The sequence below is a fragment of the Pogona vitticeps genome, chromosome 1 (genome assembly GCF_051106095.1).
Source record: "Pogona vitticeps strain Pit_001003342236 chromosome 1, PviZW2.1, whole genome shotgun sequence".
In the NCBI taxonomy this organism is placed as follows: Eukaryota; Metazoa; Chordata; class Lepidosauria; order Squamata; family Agamidae; genus Pogona; species Pogona vitticeps.
Window position 1 is genome coordinate 200894051 of NC_135783.1, and position 14546 is coordinate 200908596.

Consider the following 14546-nt stretch of genomic DNA (forward strand, 5'->3'; position numbering starts at 1 on the left):
CTGGATTCACTGATGTCATTTGATGTTTTGGCCTTGGCCTATTCTTTTGATGTTGGGCTATGACTTTAGGACTGGACATACCATATATCCCACACAAACTTGTTTCTGTGTAACTTATGGCATACAAAGAAGCCCTCAGCTTGGCTTGTGAAATCACCTTGAGACTCCTGTGCCAAGCTGACTGACAAAAAAGCAAGTGGGATTGGAAAGAGTAGTTGTTCGCTCCAGGCGAATGAAGTTAACAATTGCTGTACAGTACTATTTCTCTGCATACTTTTTGTATAACCATATGAAATGGATAAGTGGTCTGATTTGTTCTTGCAATTATTACCAATATATAACATTTTAACAAAAAGAAGATCTTCTCCATGCTTTTATGAAATGACACTCAGCACAATGTTTAAAATGAACATTTTTTTTGTTTCCCTCGCTAAACAGAATCATGCTCTTAACAAATAACAACAAAGTCAGCTACAGACTTTCTGGTTCTTCCCTTACAAATTTGTTTTTGGTTTGAGAATTAAGGTTGTTTTTTTTAAAAAAAATCTATTGGGATTTGAAATAACAATGGCTTTAGGTATAGTATAATGTGATTCTCTTTTTTTCTTTTTTAATTGTATAGAACGTTTATAAGCAAGCAGAATTGACTGATTGGGGCAAGTGCTCCAGAAGGGCTATTAATAATTCCACCGAAACACTTCAAAGTATGCCTTCCGAAATGTGAAACCTTTCCGGTCTGCCACAGAAATAGGAGGAGATTTTTCTGTGAAGGAGACTTCCGCGTCCTTTAAGCTTAGCAATGTCACTGAAGAATATGTGATCCTCTTCCCACCCCCACCCAGAAAGTAGCACCATTCCATATCATACAAACTACTTACAGACTTCCTCAGGACTCCCATTCATTCAGACTCCATGAAAAGCTTTATAAGAACATGGAGCTGTAACTCTGTCCATCCTTTGCTATGAATAATCCCCACTAAAATTGGCAGAGTTGAGTTTTGTATCCAACTTCGGTTTCTCTGACAAAGGAAGGCATCCATCAGCAAACTGGGAAGGGACAGTTTCCGGTAATTTCCCCCACTCTTGTTATGTGCTGTCAAGTTGCATCCAACTGTCAGCAACCTTACTAGGATTGGGAAGTATGAGAGACATTGAAGGAATGATTATTAAGTGACATACCCTACTGTCACAGTAAATTTCCATGGTGGAATGGGGATTGGAATCCAAGTCTCCAGAGTTCTCGTGTGACCTTCTGTCCACTACACCTTACTTGCTACAGCCACCAAACATGACATAGGGGTGTGAAGAACCAGTGTGTGTTTGTGGATAGAGGGTCACCTGTCCTATGTAAGGCCTGTGGAAATGGGCACAACATGAATAAGAACAAGGACAGGCATTCTTTAGTCAGATGGAAAATAGGGAGAATGTTTTTATCTCTTTCACAAGTGAACATACTTTGTATTAAACGTGTCAGAATCCAGGGCCCTTTGAATAGCCTTGAAACACCATAGCTCAAGAACTGTGGAAGCTAAATAGGTGCTGATCGGGGAGGGGGGGGGTGGCAAGAGATTAAGGGTTGGAATTTACTATGTTCTGCTCCGGAGAGTCCATCAAACCTTAATGGAAGCTACTGAGGGAGGGAAGAGAGAGATGGAGAAGTCCAGGACTATCAATGGAACTCTGTTTCACACACAGAAAGAAGGAGATGATTAAAGCCAAAAAAAAAAAAAAAAAGAAATCCCAGTGAAATCTACCAAAAAGAAACAAGTCTAGTTTTGCTTTAAAAACCACCCTGCTTTTCTTCCAGAAAAAAAGAACTCCTCTTAAAATATGGTATTACAAGGAGGGTATGAATTTTATAGGCTTCTCCACCCTGTTCTGTATCATTCTCCTTGCAGGATTCACTTTTTAAAAACCCTCAATTTCTGCTCCATTTGTAAATTTGTTTCTCAAGCCAACGACTCTTCCTGGCATGACTACAGCTTCTCAGGGCTCAAGCAAACTGGCCAAACAACTGAGTGCAGTTCAAAGGCTAAATGAAGGAATTTCTCACACGCGGAAGCCACATTTTAAAACATTTTAACAAAAAGGTGTACAGTGCAGTTCTATATGTTTCTAGTCAAAATGAAAAAGGCCTGCTGAGTTCTGTGGGATTTTCTCCCAAGTAAGTGAATATAGGATTATTGTCTCAGTTGTCCTTGCTTAGCTGTTTGAGAATACAAGTTGAAAACAACTAAGTACCCATTTGATTAAATTATATAATAAAGGTTATTGGTTGGTGGTGTGGGTGTTTGTTCTCAGATCTCAAAACCCATAATTTCAAAAATAAATGTTGATGGTCAAATACATGAGTCATAAGCTCCCTCTGGTGGCTAGAAGGTACTATTTTTTTCAGAAGGTTTTGTCCTTCAGGTCTGTGCAGAATGTGAATTTGGCAATAGCAATAATGGAAAGAAGAAAGGTATATTAATTCAGGCCCGCTGAATAATACACAAAAGCTCAAAATACACTTTACGTCACCAAATATTTATCAATACGTTCAAGAGCAAAGACATGACATTTTGATGCAGAAGGCAACATTCTCTACACTTCCCACCACACACACACACGGACACGCTAAGGAATGTGTAATGTAGAGAAGAGGAATTCCTGCTGTAAGCCAGAGAGACGCTGGGCTGGCAAAAATAGACGGCTCCTGTCCCAAACGGGTATGCTGGCTTTCAGCTGCCGTCCCCCTTAGCAGGTGCTGTGAAACAATAACCGTGTGGGTCACATTTCCCAAACAACAAGATGGAAGAAGCCAGATTTTAGTTGGTGTTGGATACTGGCCTCTTCGGAACCCTCTGAGGAAAAGGGATGGGTGACCGCTGCTTATCACTCCTTCTCCTTCTCCTCCTCGGACCAGGTAAAGCCTTTCAATCGGTGGCAGAACATTGGCTTCGATGATGGAATGCTAGAGCTCTTAGAAAGAGAGAGAGCGAGAGAGAGAGATTATGTTCAAAATGATACAATTCTTCATCTGACTGCAGCTAAACATTACCTAAACACAGCAGTAGATGGCCAGAAACATTTGTATGTTAGTAATTGTAAATATGATCCTGATCCTGACCAGTATTTTAAAAAAAAAGAAATAGCAAAGATCTATGTATTATGACTTAAAGGTTGCCATTTCATGTCTTCCATACCTTGCTTGTAAAACATTATTTTAAGGACAACCAAGTCTTATGGCACGCCACCAGGATTTGCAGATATTATTACATTAAGGATGATGTTGTTTTTCTTGTTAGATTTAACCCCATTAATTAAAATTACTTGATAATAATCTGGTTCTTTAATATATTAAGACTAACATGAGAAAATACAGGAATATTTAGATAGAAATAGGTTCTTCAGGTGGCATTTAATGCATCCTAGCATCCAGTGAATTGATCTGCTTGACCATGGATGCTTCTTTATTTGATAGCTAATTAATAATATAAAATCCCTTTCATGGCTGAAGTCATAAACCTTACTAACTGGCTTGCTTGCACGCTCAGACAAAAAAAAAGAGTTTCTAAGAATAAAAGGCTGTTTCTAATTCAATCTTAACGTTGTTAGTCTTGTCAAAGTAGAAAGCAACACTTATTTTTGCATTATTTGTCTTGCTACCGTTTCTTTTTAATTTTCCCAAAGATTATTTTCATAATTATCCTCCTTAAACAGGCCTTGATAACATCCAAAATAAACTGAAACCAAAAAGATTCCGATGTTATTTTTAAGAAGTAATTTGTTACTTATTATACTTAAAAAGAGAGAGATTGTGACACTTTAAAAAAATAAAATGGCACTCACTCCCCATGACACTTTAGAAATAACTAAGTGATGTTACTCCTTACACTTTAACAATGATGCCAGTTTATACAATTTAATGATTATACACAATTTTTACATAAAAGTTTATCCTTTTTTTACAATGACATTAATAATGTTATGCCTTATTATCTCCTCAAAAGTAACACTTCATGGGGAAGTATCAACTACTTGGCCTAAATCCAGTTGGAAGGCTCCACTAAAGTAGACCCATTAAATCAGTGAAGTTGATATAAGTGTTGACTGTTCATTCAACAGTTGATTCAATGGGTTTTCCCTTATTGGGACTAACAATTGGAATCAAGCCAATATTTTCCTCTATTCCTTTAACTCTTTGCTCGAGCCCAAGACTCCTTCTCAGTAATCACCCAGAAATCTCATAATAATAATAGCCAAACACAGAATGTCAAATGTTACTCTTTTTGAAATCGTCCTGCAGCTGTTCTGGTCCACTGCTCTGATCATGAAACTCGTCTGGTTGCGGATTTGTTCAAGAACTACAACAAAGTCGTTAGGCCTGTAAGCGACCATCATCAACCTGTTGACATCATTCTTGGACTGCAACTTATTCAGCTGATCAATGTGGTACGGCAGAAATATCCATGATTACCAGTTATTAGTAGTACGATTATTAGACCATTACTGTAATTACCAGCAGAAGCAATGATTTGACAGCCACATGTTATTGATTACTCCATGAAATTTATTGTATTGGTCAAAATAACTTTAATTGACTACAAAATGTATCCCTAATTAATCAGGCAGGATTTTTAAAATGTGCTTTATTTATTTTGAGCACTCACCACAGGTGGCATGCCTCCTTAAAAGTAACAGATCTATTTTAGTGTGATCATTTGCAGATTATTGCTGCATGAAAGTGTAGTAATATTATTGTGCAGCAAAGCAACACTCTACAAGCCAATTTGAAAGTGGGTGCATCCCAAACAAAAAAAATTATAACTTTGAAATAGGATATTGTATCATTACCAAATTTGGTGCAGTTGTAAAAGGCAATCTGCTCTCTGTGCCAAATTTTGGGTAAGTTGAGGCACTTTATATGTTAAAAATTTTTTAAAAGTAAATTTGTTTTACAGTCCCAATTCAGAAATAGGCGACCCGAAACATCCGCAGATTGAAATATACCATATAAATTGAGAAGATCAATCGTGCTTATCTTGAAAGAGAATGGTTGGCCCCACCTCCTTATATTTTAATTTGGAAGGAATCCAGGCTGGAGGGGTTGAGATATTGATCTTCAAATGAGGATTTTCAAAAGGGAGAAACAGTGATTTGTTATCACATTGAACATGTGTGGAATACACTTGCCAACAAAAACTTTGTAAAGTAGATGCACTGTTGCAGTTTTGTGGATGGGGAAAGGAGATATTTGGATAATTTGGGGGCAATTAAAGGTCACAGAAACAGTTAAAAGGCAGGATTTCTTTGAAGAGTAAAGAAACAGGCTTGTTTTAAAGAAAGTAATGGAGTGACAGCCCTTCAGAAAAGGACATTTTGCCATGTATCTCCAGGAAATTGGCATATATTTTTGTAAAGCATATTCAAAGTATTTCTGCATTACAGAAGCACAGTCATTGTGTTTGTTCCCAGCCCTGATTGCTTTCAGTAAACATTCTCTCAGAAATTCTGAGACCAGGCTCCTGAAAAAAGTTTTCAATGGAAAATCAGCTCCAGATCTGGGGCAATCTGAACTTTTGACTCTGTCTATCAGGAATTGAATTTTAACTCCTTCCTGGCCTAACAGGGATGTGTGCTTGCAGAGGGATTCTGTACCTGGTTGAAAAAATACTTTCAAAGATAATTTAAGAAGAACAGAAGACAAATACAGTGGTGCCTCGCTTAACGAGCGCACCATAGAACGACAAATCCGCATAGCGAGGGGGTTTTTTCGATCGCAACTGCGATCGCAAAGCGATGGCCCCAATGGGCGAAACTCACATAGCGAAGGTCAGTAAGTGTTTCACTTACCGACCTTCACTTTGCAACCCACGGATCAGCTGTTCGCCAGCTCCAAAATGGCCACCGGAAGCCCCGAAATGGCCACGCGCAGCATTTTCGCGCCCTCGGTAAGCGAGGAGAGGGCGCGAAAATGGTTGCCGGCCATAGGAAAACATAGCTGAACGGTGAGTTTTCGGCCCATTTGGAACAAATTAAACGATGTTTAATGGGTTTTCTTGATCCGTTCAGCGATGTTTTCACATAGCGAGGGTTAATCCGGAACGGATTAACCTTGCTATGCGAGGCACCACTGTATTCAGAAGCGCACTCATTTAAGCTGTGAAATTATTATTTTTTGTGTTTGTGGCTGGGGAGTTTTGATGGTTATCAAAAGTTATAGTCTCAACCATACCACCTATCTTGTAACTATACAATTGATGATTTTTTTTAAAAAAAACCTCCAAAGATGTTATATGCCATCAAATATATGAGTTACTAAAATGTCACATCATTAACAGCTTTGTTCAGATCTCACAAACCAACATCTCATATCCAGTTATTCTCTCATCCTACCGCCACTACCCTCTAGTAGGTTTGGCTCAGATCTTGCAAAGTAACAGCCATGGCTTATCTTCTTGATATAATCTGTCTCATGTTAGTCTTCCTATGGTCCCCACCCCCATTTTCCCAACAATATTGTCTTTTCCACTCAGTTCTGTATTTTCATTATACATGCAAGGTAGAATAGCCTCAGTTTACTAATTTTTCCTCTAATGAGAGTTTAGGCTTGACCTGATTGAGCACCTACTTTTCTGCCTTTTTGGCTCTCTGTGTCATCTGTAACGCTCACCTCCAACATCACATTTCAAATGAGCTGATTTCCCCCCGCCCTCATGTCTTTCTTCATTGTTTTTCATCTACATGGTATGGATGATTTCTGTGACTATCTTTACAAAATCCAAGCCCTCCCTTTTTCTTTCCTTTCCGAAGGAGAGGGGGTGTCTTTTGCATAAATACACAGCATGTTCGCAGACCTTTTCATCCTATATAGCTTTTCTTCCGCAGGTCACCTGCCCCAAGGAAAGGACTTGGAAATTGGAACATAGCTTTCTAGTCTGTCTTCTGCAGAGCAGGCATGGCAATATTAGCTTATTTGAGAAATTAGAGGCTGTGTATGTATCTTACGCACACCTTTGCTTCATCATTTCATTACGTTCAAAAAAAGGTCTTCAAAATATTTTAACACAGAGAGAGACTTACAGCAACATCCCAGTTATTTTTGCTTCTGTCCTCCCCCAGCAACAATAGTGTGGATCATGTGCTCATTTTCTGGGATTCGCTAGCACTGGGACATTCTAAATTAGGGAAGTTTCTGATGGAATTTACGTGTCGCTTATATATACTTAAACTTCTGGTTTTTAAAAGCCAAGAAATGCAATAATTTAGAGATCTTGCAGTTTATGAATGTGGGATGTTGTGCAACAATATTGGGCCATTTTCTGGTGTTTTGAATAATGGATACAGAAACACATTATTCCAGGTTCATAAAACAGTTTTTTAAAAAAAGACTTGAATAACAATTCACTTCCGCAAAAATTTGCACTGAAATAAATCTGTTAATCTTTTTATTCTTGATTGTGTGCTGTTGAGTCAGTTTTGAGTTATGGCGACCTTTTTTAGGGTTTTACTGGTAAAGAGTACTTATGAGTGCTTTGCCACTACAACCCCCCCTAGACCTTTGCCCAACCTCGATGACATCAATGAAAGCACAGACAATATATTAGCTGAGAGTTCCCTAAGCGAGCAGCCATCCCAATTAATTTAGATACTGCCATTGATCCTCCACAATGGCTTTCAGTAACTTTTCTCAAACTGGTGCAATGTCCAGACATGTCCAACTGAGAATCCCATCATCTCCAGCACCACCATGCAGGCTGAGATGATAGGAATTGTCGTCTAAGTTATATGGAGTGCCAAGGAAGGCTACTTGGTAGAGGAGATCCAAATATGTTGTCCCATAGAAGATGCAGCCTAAGTTTGGATAGTTCAAAAACAGCAAGTTGGAAATTGGGAGGGAAAGAGAGCAAGGTGTTTTTATGTTATACAATCTCAACAACACAGCTCATTTTAATCCTAGTATTTTGCTCTTTTAAGGATGAAGTGAATCAAATTGTAACCACCAATGTGCGCCTGAAGCAGGTAATTTTTTCCTCTGTTTATTATGAATCCATTTACAGTATTATAAAACAGCATGTTTTACTCAATGCGCAAAGGTCCATTTTGATCCCGGGTACTCTCCCACTGAAAGACAATTTCACAGCAGTGAAATGCTCCATAACCATCCTTTGTGAACTTTTTGTGCATTGTTTCAAATGTGAGCAAATCAGTAATGACAAGAAACTATAACATGTATAAAATTCTGGGTTTGGGGGGGGGACCCTGACATATTTGGATAAAGTTCTTCTGATTGCCCATTAGCTGGGTTACATGGAAAGTTTTTGAATCATCTGGCTGGGCACAAAACAGCCAGCCAGACCTCTCCATGCATGCCCCTCATGAAGCTTTGAAGGTGTGTTTCTCTTAGTCCTGGCCCTATGCCACTTGGCAACTTCCTTATGGAACTACATAAACGTTAAAAAAAAGTTTCTTACAGGCTGAAGGGTTGTGGAGGAGAAGACACAGTGTGACCTTCTTCAGTTCTTATACGTACTCCCTTATGGTGGGGTGGGGTGTTTCTAAGAAATGTAGTCCACCGGACATGGAAAACTATAGCTTCTCCAGCTCTGCCTTAGCATTTCTTTAAACAATTCCCCAACACATTGTTCAGTTTCATTCTAGTATGTTTCAGGAAAAGGGGGCAGGATCGTGTTCTTTGATAGGGTTGAACTGAAACGGTTGCTGGGTATGTGGCTCATTGACAACCAATGGGAGCACTGACCCTGGTGGCAGGGGCCACACACTCTCCCTCACACACACAAAGCCCAGAGAAATTTGTAGTGTGAAAGCCTTCTGAGTTCAGGTCAATATTAAATGTTAAGGATTTCCACTGTAGCTCACTTCTACAAGGGAGAGGGGGGGGAGAAATCACAAGTAGACCTATTCACACTGCCGTCTGTAGGCTTGGGAAATCTTGAAGACCTTGTGTGTAAATATTTAAACATACTCAGCTCTGAACAAACCAACAAGAAGCACTCGGTCATGTTACGTTATTGTGTGTTTTGTGAAGCAAAGCTGCTAACACTGGACACATTTGTCCCTGCCCTCAGAATGGAAACGCTGCATTAGCAAGAGCCAACAGATAAAATATCTGCCCTTCATTAGGCTTGCATCCAGCAATAAGTATACAAGCTTTTTTTAAACTCTCTTTAATTCCCTTTGCTAGCAATGGGTGGATGTCAATTTGAATTGGAACCCAGAAGACTACGGTGGTGTGAAACAGATTCGCATCCCTTCGGAAGATATCTGGCGGCCTGATTTTGTTTTATACAACAAGTAGGTGCATTGATTCACATACACCTCCTATGGCAGTTTTTTCATGGCCTATCCCAAATCATTGGCTTGTATTCTCCCGGATTCCTCAAGACTCTCAGGTTGGTAGCTGCTCCATCAAACTGCAAATAATTTGTGTGACTGAGTTTACTCACTTTCCCTTCACAGTGCAGACGGAGATTTTGCAATTGAGCAGCTTACCAAAGTCCTCTTGGACTACACAGGCCACATCACATGGAACCCTCCAGCCATCTTTAAAAGCTACTGTGAAATCATAGTCACCCATTTTCCATTCGACGAGCAAAACTGCAGTATGAAGTTGGGCACGTGGACCTACGATGGCACTGTGGTGGTCATCTACCCGGTAGGTTACCGTTAAGAAAGAGACTGGGATCCCGAGATCTTTATCGGGTTCTGTTTCGGGTGGGAGCCTTCTGCAGAATCCTTCTTTATGTGTCTCCATGGTGCAGGGTCTGGTCTCTTGTTGATCAGTAGACAGAAACACCTCTGGGATCAGACTGTGGAGCAAACATCTCAGGCAACAGCAGCAATAGTCCCTGTCATTCCTTTGGGACTGCTGCCTGTTCCACTGCACTCGAGGACAAGGCTAGGCATGCCCTACAGCCTGTCCCACAGGGGCTGTTTAGCCTGCTGTGTTTAGGTGTCATGGAGGAGGCTGTCCTGTCACCAGGGCTAAAGCAAGAAGTGCCATTCCGATACAATTCTGTACCTGGAACTAGGGCAAGAGATGCACTGCCTAAGGCAACCTGTGTTCTCTGCCAGTTTGCTTTCTTGTAGCGCTGGGGGGGGGGGGGAGCAGAGGTATGAGGCACTTCAGGAACAATAAAGCCACAAATTCACCAGGAGGTGTTTAGGCAAAGTTGTGCTTTTTCTCGAAATACAGCAGGGCTGGGGTGTCAATGGGAGTTTCCTTTTGTTGAAATTTTTGGTGTGCTATAAATATTCTTATTTAAAATACTGATTTAAAATTTTCTTTTGCTGGGGTAGAGAAATAACTCCTCCCTACCAACAAAATACAAACCACAGCAGGAAGCCATTTTTCTCAGTATTAGCCCAGTAATGATATTCTACTCTGAGGCATAAGAGACAAAATATCCTGTTCATTCAAATTAATATCTCATTGTGTTCTCGAAGGCTTTCACGGCTGGGATCCAATGGCTGTTGTGGGTTTTTCAGGCTGTTTGGCCGTGTTCTGGAGAACACGGCCAAACACCTCGAAAAACCCACAACAACCCTAATATTTCCTTCTTGACTTGTGGATCTAGAAAGATAATTTGACCCAAAGCCCTGAGACTGAATTACACAAAACACTTAACCAGTATTAGGAGAAAATTGAGACACCTGTTCGTCATCGCACAGTTGTCTTCAGTTGCCCTCAACTATGTAACTTGCACAGAGGAAGTTGTGATTGGTCCCTGGAAGATAAACATAAATGTGTAGGTCTGATTGCTGAAGTGTGTATTTCTCAGGAAATCTGTAAGGGGGGAAATGTGTTAATCACAGGGAATACATTCTGATGTCTAGTTTGGGCCTCAGTGATACCTTCAGCATGGGAGAACATATCAGCCCTCAGGACTATGTGTTTCCCTTAACATCTTGTGTGACCCTCACATTCAACATAAGACTTGACTTTGATGCTCAGATTTGACAAAACAACTGGGAAAGAGGGCAAAGGGCACATCTTTACCCACTCCTCAGCTAAGGGTGTTATATGAGGGAAAGGATAGTGGTTTGGACAAAGCACAAGACACAGAAACTTGAGTGTGGGCTCACTAAGCATTTTAAGGTGCTGCTGTCTTCTTGGCAGAATGAAGGGGGGGAGCAGAGGCCTTTGGCTGGCTGATGCAGTGTTCCAGTTATGGGTCTCTGTCTAGAATCAACCTGTAGGTTTGTCATCCAACAACAATATTACAGAAACACCACTAGCCCCCCACATGACCTCCTTCTAACCCCCCCCCCAGGTATTTGAGCACTATTGATTTTGCAATGTCTTGCCACTCAAAAAAAGTGAGGTAAGCCCAAGAGTGTTACAACAAAAGATAAGAAAACAGGACAGTGTTTGCTTACAGTATTTAACATTCTGTTGAATCCAACCAGATAACAGTTAACATGTTCCTGTGGGTCTTAAGAAATCCAATTTGAAACCCTTAACTTCGTTATGAAAGATGCTGAGTGATCTCAGGCCAGTTGCTTTTTCACAAGCTTGCAAAGTTGTCGTGAAGATGAAGTGTGGGGAGAAGAAACTCAGGCATGCTTTATTTCAGCTCATTGATACAAAGGGGGAAAAAATTAATGAAATTAAACGAATCAATGTGAAGTCGCATCTGGCCTTGGTCATAATGTTCCTCAGAGGCACACATTCCTTTCCTCAGGAAAGTGAACGTCCAGACATGAGTAACTACATGGAGAGTGGGGAGTGGATCATGAAAGACGTCCGAGGCTGGAAGCATAACGTGACCTACGCCTGCTGCCTTGAGACGCCGTACCTGGATATCACCTACCATTTTGTAATGCAGCGCTTGCCTCTCTACTTCATCGTCAACGTCATTATCCCTTGCCTCCTGTTCTCGTTCTTAACAGGATTAGTGTTTTATCTACCCACAGATTCTGGTAGGTGCATCTCTTTCTTTACTGGTTGCTTCTCTTGGTAAAAGCAACAAGCTGCCCTCTTGTGGTTGTCCACGTACAGTACTAGTTAAAATATTTAAGAATTCATATTGATCACAGTAGCATTGCCACCAGAACAAGACTCAAACCGCTCCTGGAAAATGTGTTTCTGTCAAAATGACTCTAATATCTGGAGCTGAGTAACTGAAAGTGAATGAGCCTGGAGGTGGATTTCTCTTGAAAACCATCTGGATGGTTACACGAAACACATGCTCCTGCTAGCAAGACAAGTTCCATAATGAGGTTCACTTTTAATGGCAACCTAGACCAGGATGTACTCTGCATATAATACTCTCTGGGGAAAAAAAAAACCCTCTCCCTTCCTGAATACCCCACTGCTTCAGCTATTTTCTTTTCTTTTTTTACTTCTCCCTTCCTTTCTCAGGTGAGAAGATGACACTGAGTATTTCTGTCCTGCTTTCTTTGACTGTCTTCCTTCTGGTCATTGTGGAGCTCATTCCCTCGACCTCTAGTGCTGTCCCTTTGATTGGCAAATACATGTTGTTCACCATGGTATTCGTCATCGCCTCCATCATCATCACCGTGGTTGTGATTAACACGCATCACCGCTCTCCAAGCACCCACACTATGCCCCAGTGGGTGAGAAAGGTAAAACGAGTGATGGCCACAAGTGCTTAGCTAATAGCACATGGCAGGCAGCTGGGTGCTTCCAACCCCCCCCCAGTTGTTTTCAGAGTTCAATGTTCATCGTCTCTCACTGTTGACAATGCCCGTCATGGTGGATAGAAACTGTAAACTGAAAAATATCTGGAAAAAGCAGTTAGGAGCAAAGCCTCAGTTACACTGATGGTCTTGGGCCATTTAGATGGGCGTTCAAAATACTGTAATGGAAAGGAAAGCCCTATTCTGCAGCTGGGAAACTCTACTCTCCAATTCAGATGATCTGAATAAAACAATCATTCAATCAGTGCCTGACTCCAAAGCCAATAAATCCCACAAATCTCCATTCTCAGGAATGATGCCATAACGGTACATTGCTCATCCTTGCAGGTACTTAAGGGTGCACTTTAATTTTAATATATTTATTGTTTAACAGCCTTATAAAAGTGAGTGAGTGTGATTAAAAACCCAATGATCTCCGGTAGCCTCAAATGACACACACCCTCCCGCAAATTACAAATACAGGAGTCCAAATTTCAGACAAAAAAAAAAAATCAGTTTGTTCTGAAGAGGGATAATAGCCTCAGAATAAAAAGAGAGGCAACACTTACTTTTGATTGAGCCCTTGTTTACAAGACAAATACGGATGTTTTCCAGGTTTTTATCGACACAATCCCAAACGTCATGTTCTTCTCCACAATGAAGCGGCCGTCCAGAAATAAGCAAGAGAAAAAGATTTTTACTGAGGACATGGACATCTCGGAGATCTCAGGAAAACAAGAGCCAGCGACTGTGAATTTCCACTCGTCCCTCATAAAAAACCCTGATGTGAAAAGTGCCATTGAGGGTATCAAATACATCGCTGAAACGATGAAGTCAGACCAGGAGTCCAACAGTGTAAGAAGGCTTTTTGCATGGGAATCATTTCGAAACATAAGCCAAAGCCATGGGGGCTGGGGCTGATTCCATAGAGGTGGGGAAATCTGCCCCAGGGTTTTAGCCTGAACTTTAAAGGAGATAGCCAAGGTGCCAGACTGATTCTGGAGGTAGAATTCAGAACCTCAAACAGCTCCTATAAAACCTGGACACAAGTGGCTTCCCTGTCTTCCCTAAACCACGGTCATCAGCATCCAAAGACCATTCCGATTTCTTCCCTGACCATTTCTCTTTTTCCATCCTCAGGCTGCGGAAGAATGGAAGTTTGTCGCTATGGTGGTTGACCACCTTCTCCTTGGCATCTTCATGCTAGTTTGTATCATTGGAACGCTGGCTGTCTTTGCCGGGCGCCTCATTGAATTACACCAGCAAGGGTGAAGAAAAGGGAACCCCCAGCAGAGAGTATGTCTTGGATCCTTTACAAAGTTCACAGAAAGTTAAAATCTCCCCCATTCCCCTCTCCCTGCTGCAAACTCCCAGGCCCTTTCTTTGCCTATACCTGTGATGGCTGACCATTGCCTGTGCTATGCAAAGACTAGCCGTAATTCCATTGGAACCCCCCAAAACAGACCCTCCACACTTTGAAAACTTCCCAGTCTGCCAAAGAAATGGGAGAGATTTCTTCTGCAAGAGAGAATTCTGCACCCTTTATGCACAGCAGCGATATCCATGAATGTGATCCTCTGCATCCTGTCCTTCAGAGAAATAACATGCTTTTCAATAATGCAGTGGTGAGCTTCTTCTGCATTCTAGTTCATTCATGTTCCACTGGGAGATTTATAATAAAATACGGCTGCAATCCTATGCTCACTTAATCAGTGGAATTTACATCTGAGTAAGCTGATTGGCTATCACAGTGGCTGTGAAGCCAAAAGTTTTGAATTCGATTACACGCTGTGTCTCCTATGAGTAGAGCCAGCCTGGGGGACCTTGGGCCAGCTGCACAGCCCCAGGATGGCCTCTAGAAGAAGGGCATGGGAAGCCACTTCCGAGGACTCTCTGTCTAG

The 14546-nt window shown here is 41.1% G+C and overlaps 1 protein-coding gene across 1 annotated transcript; it reads left to right on the forward strand.

The window, feature by feature from the left end:
- Positions 1–1995: 1995 nt before the first annotated feature.
- Positions 1996–14343, forward strand: CHRNA1 (cholinergic receptor nicotinic alpha 1 subunit). The gene is made up of 9 exons (XM_020805161.3): positions 1996–2905; positions 4289–4434; positions 7960–8004; positions 9188–9297; positions 9463–9658; positions 11688–11925; positions 12368–12591; positions 13261–13500; positions 13786–14343. Exons 1-9 carry the CDS (start codon positions 2857–2859, stop codon positions 13915–13917), a joined length of 1380 nt encoding a protein of 459 aa, XP_020660820.3. The 5' UTR covers positions 1996–2856; the 3' UTR covers positions 13918–14343.
- The last annotated feature ends 203 nt before the right edge of the window (positions 14344–14546 follow it).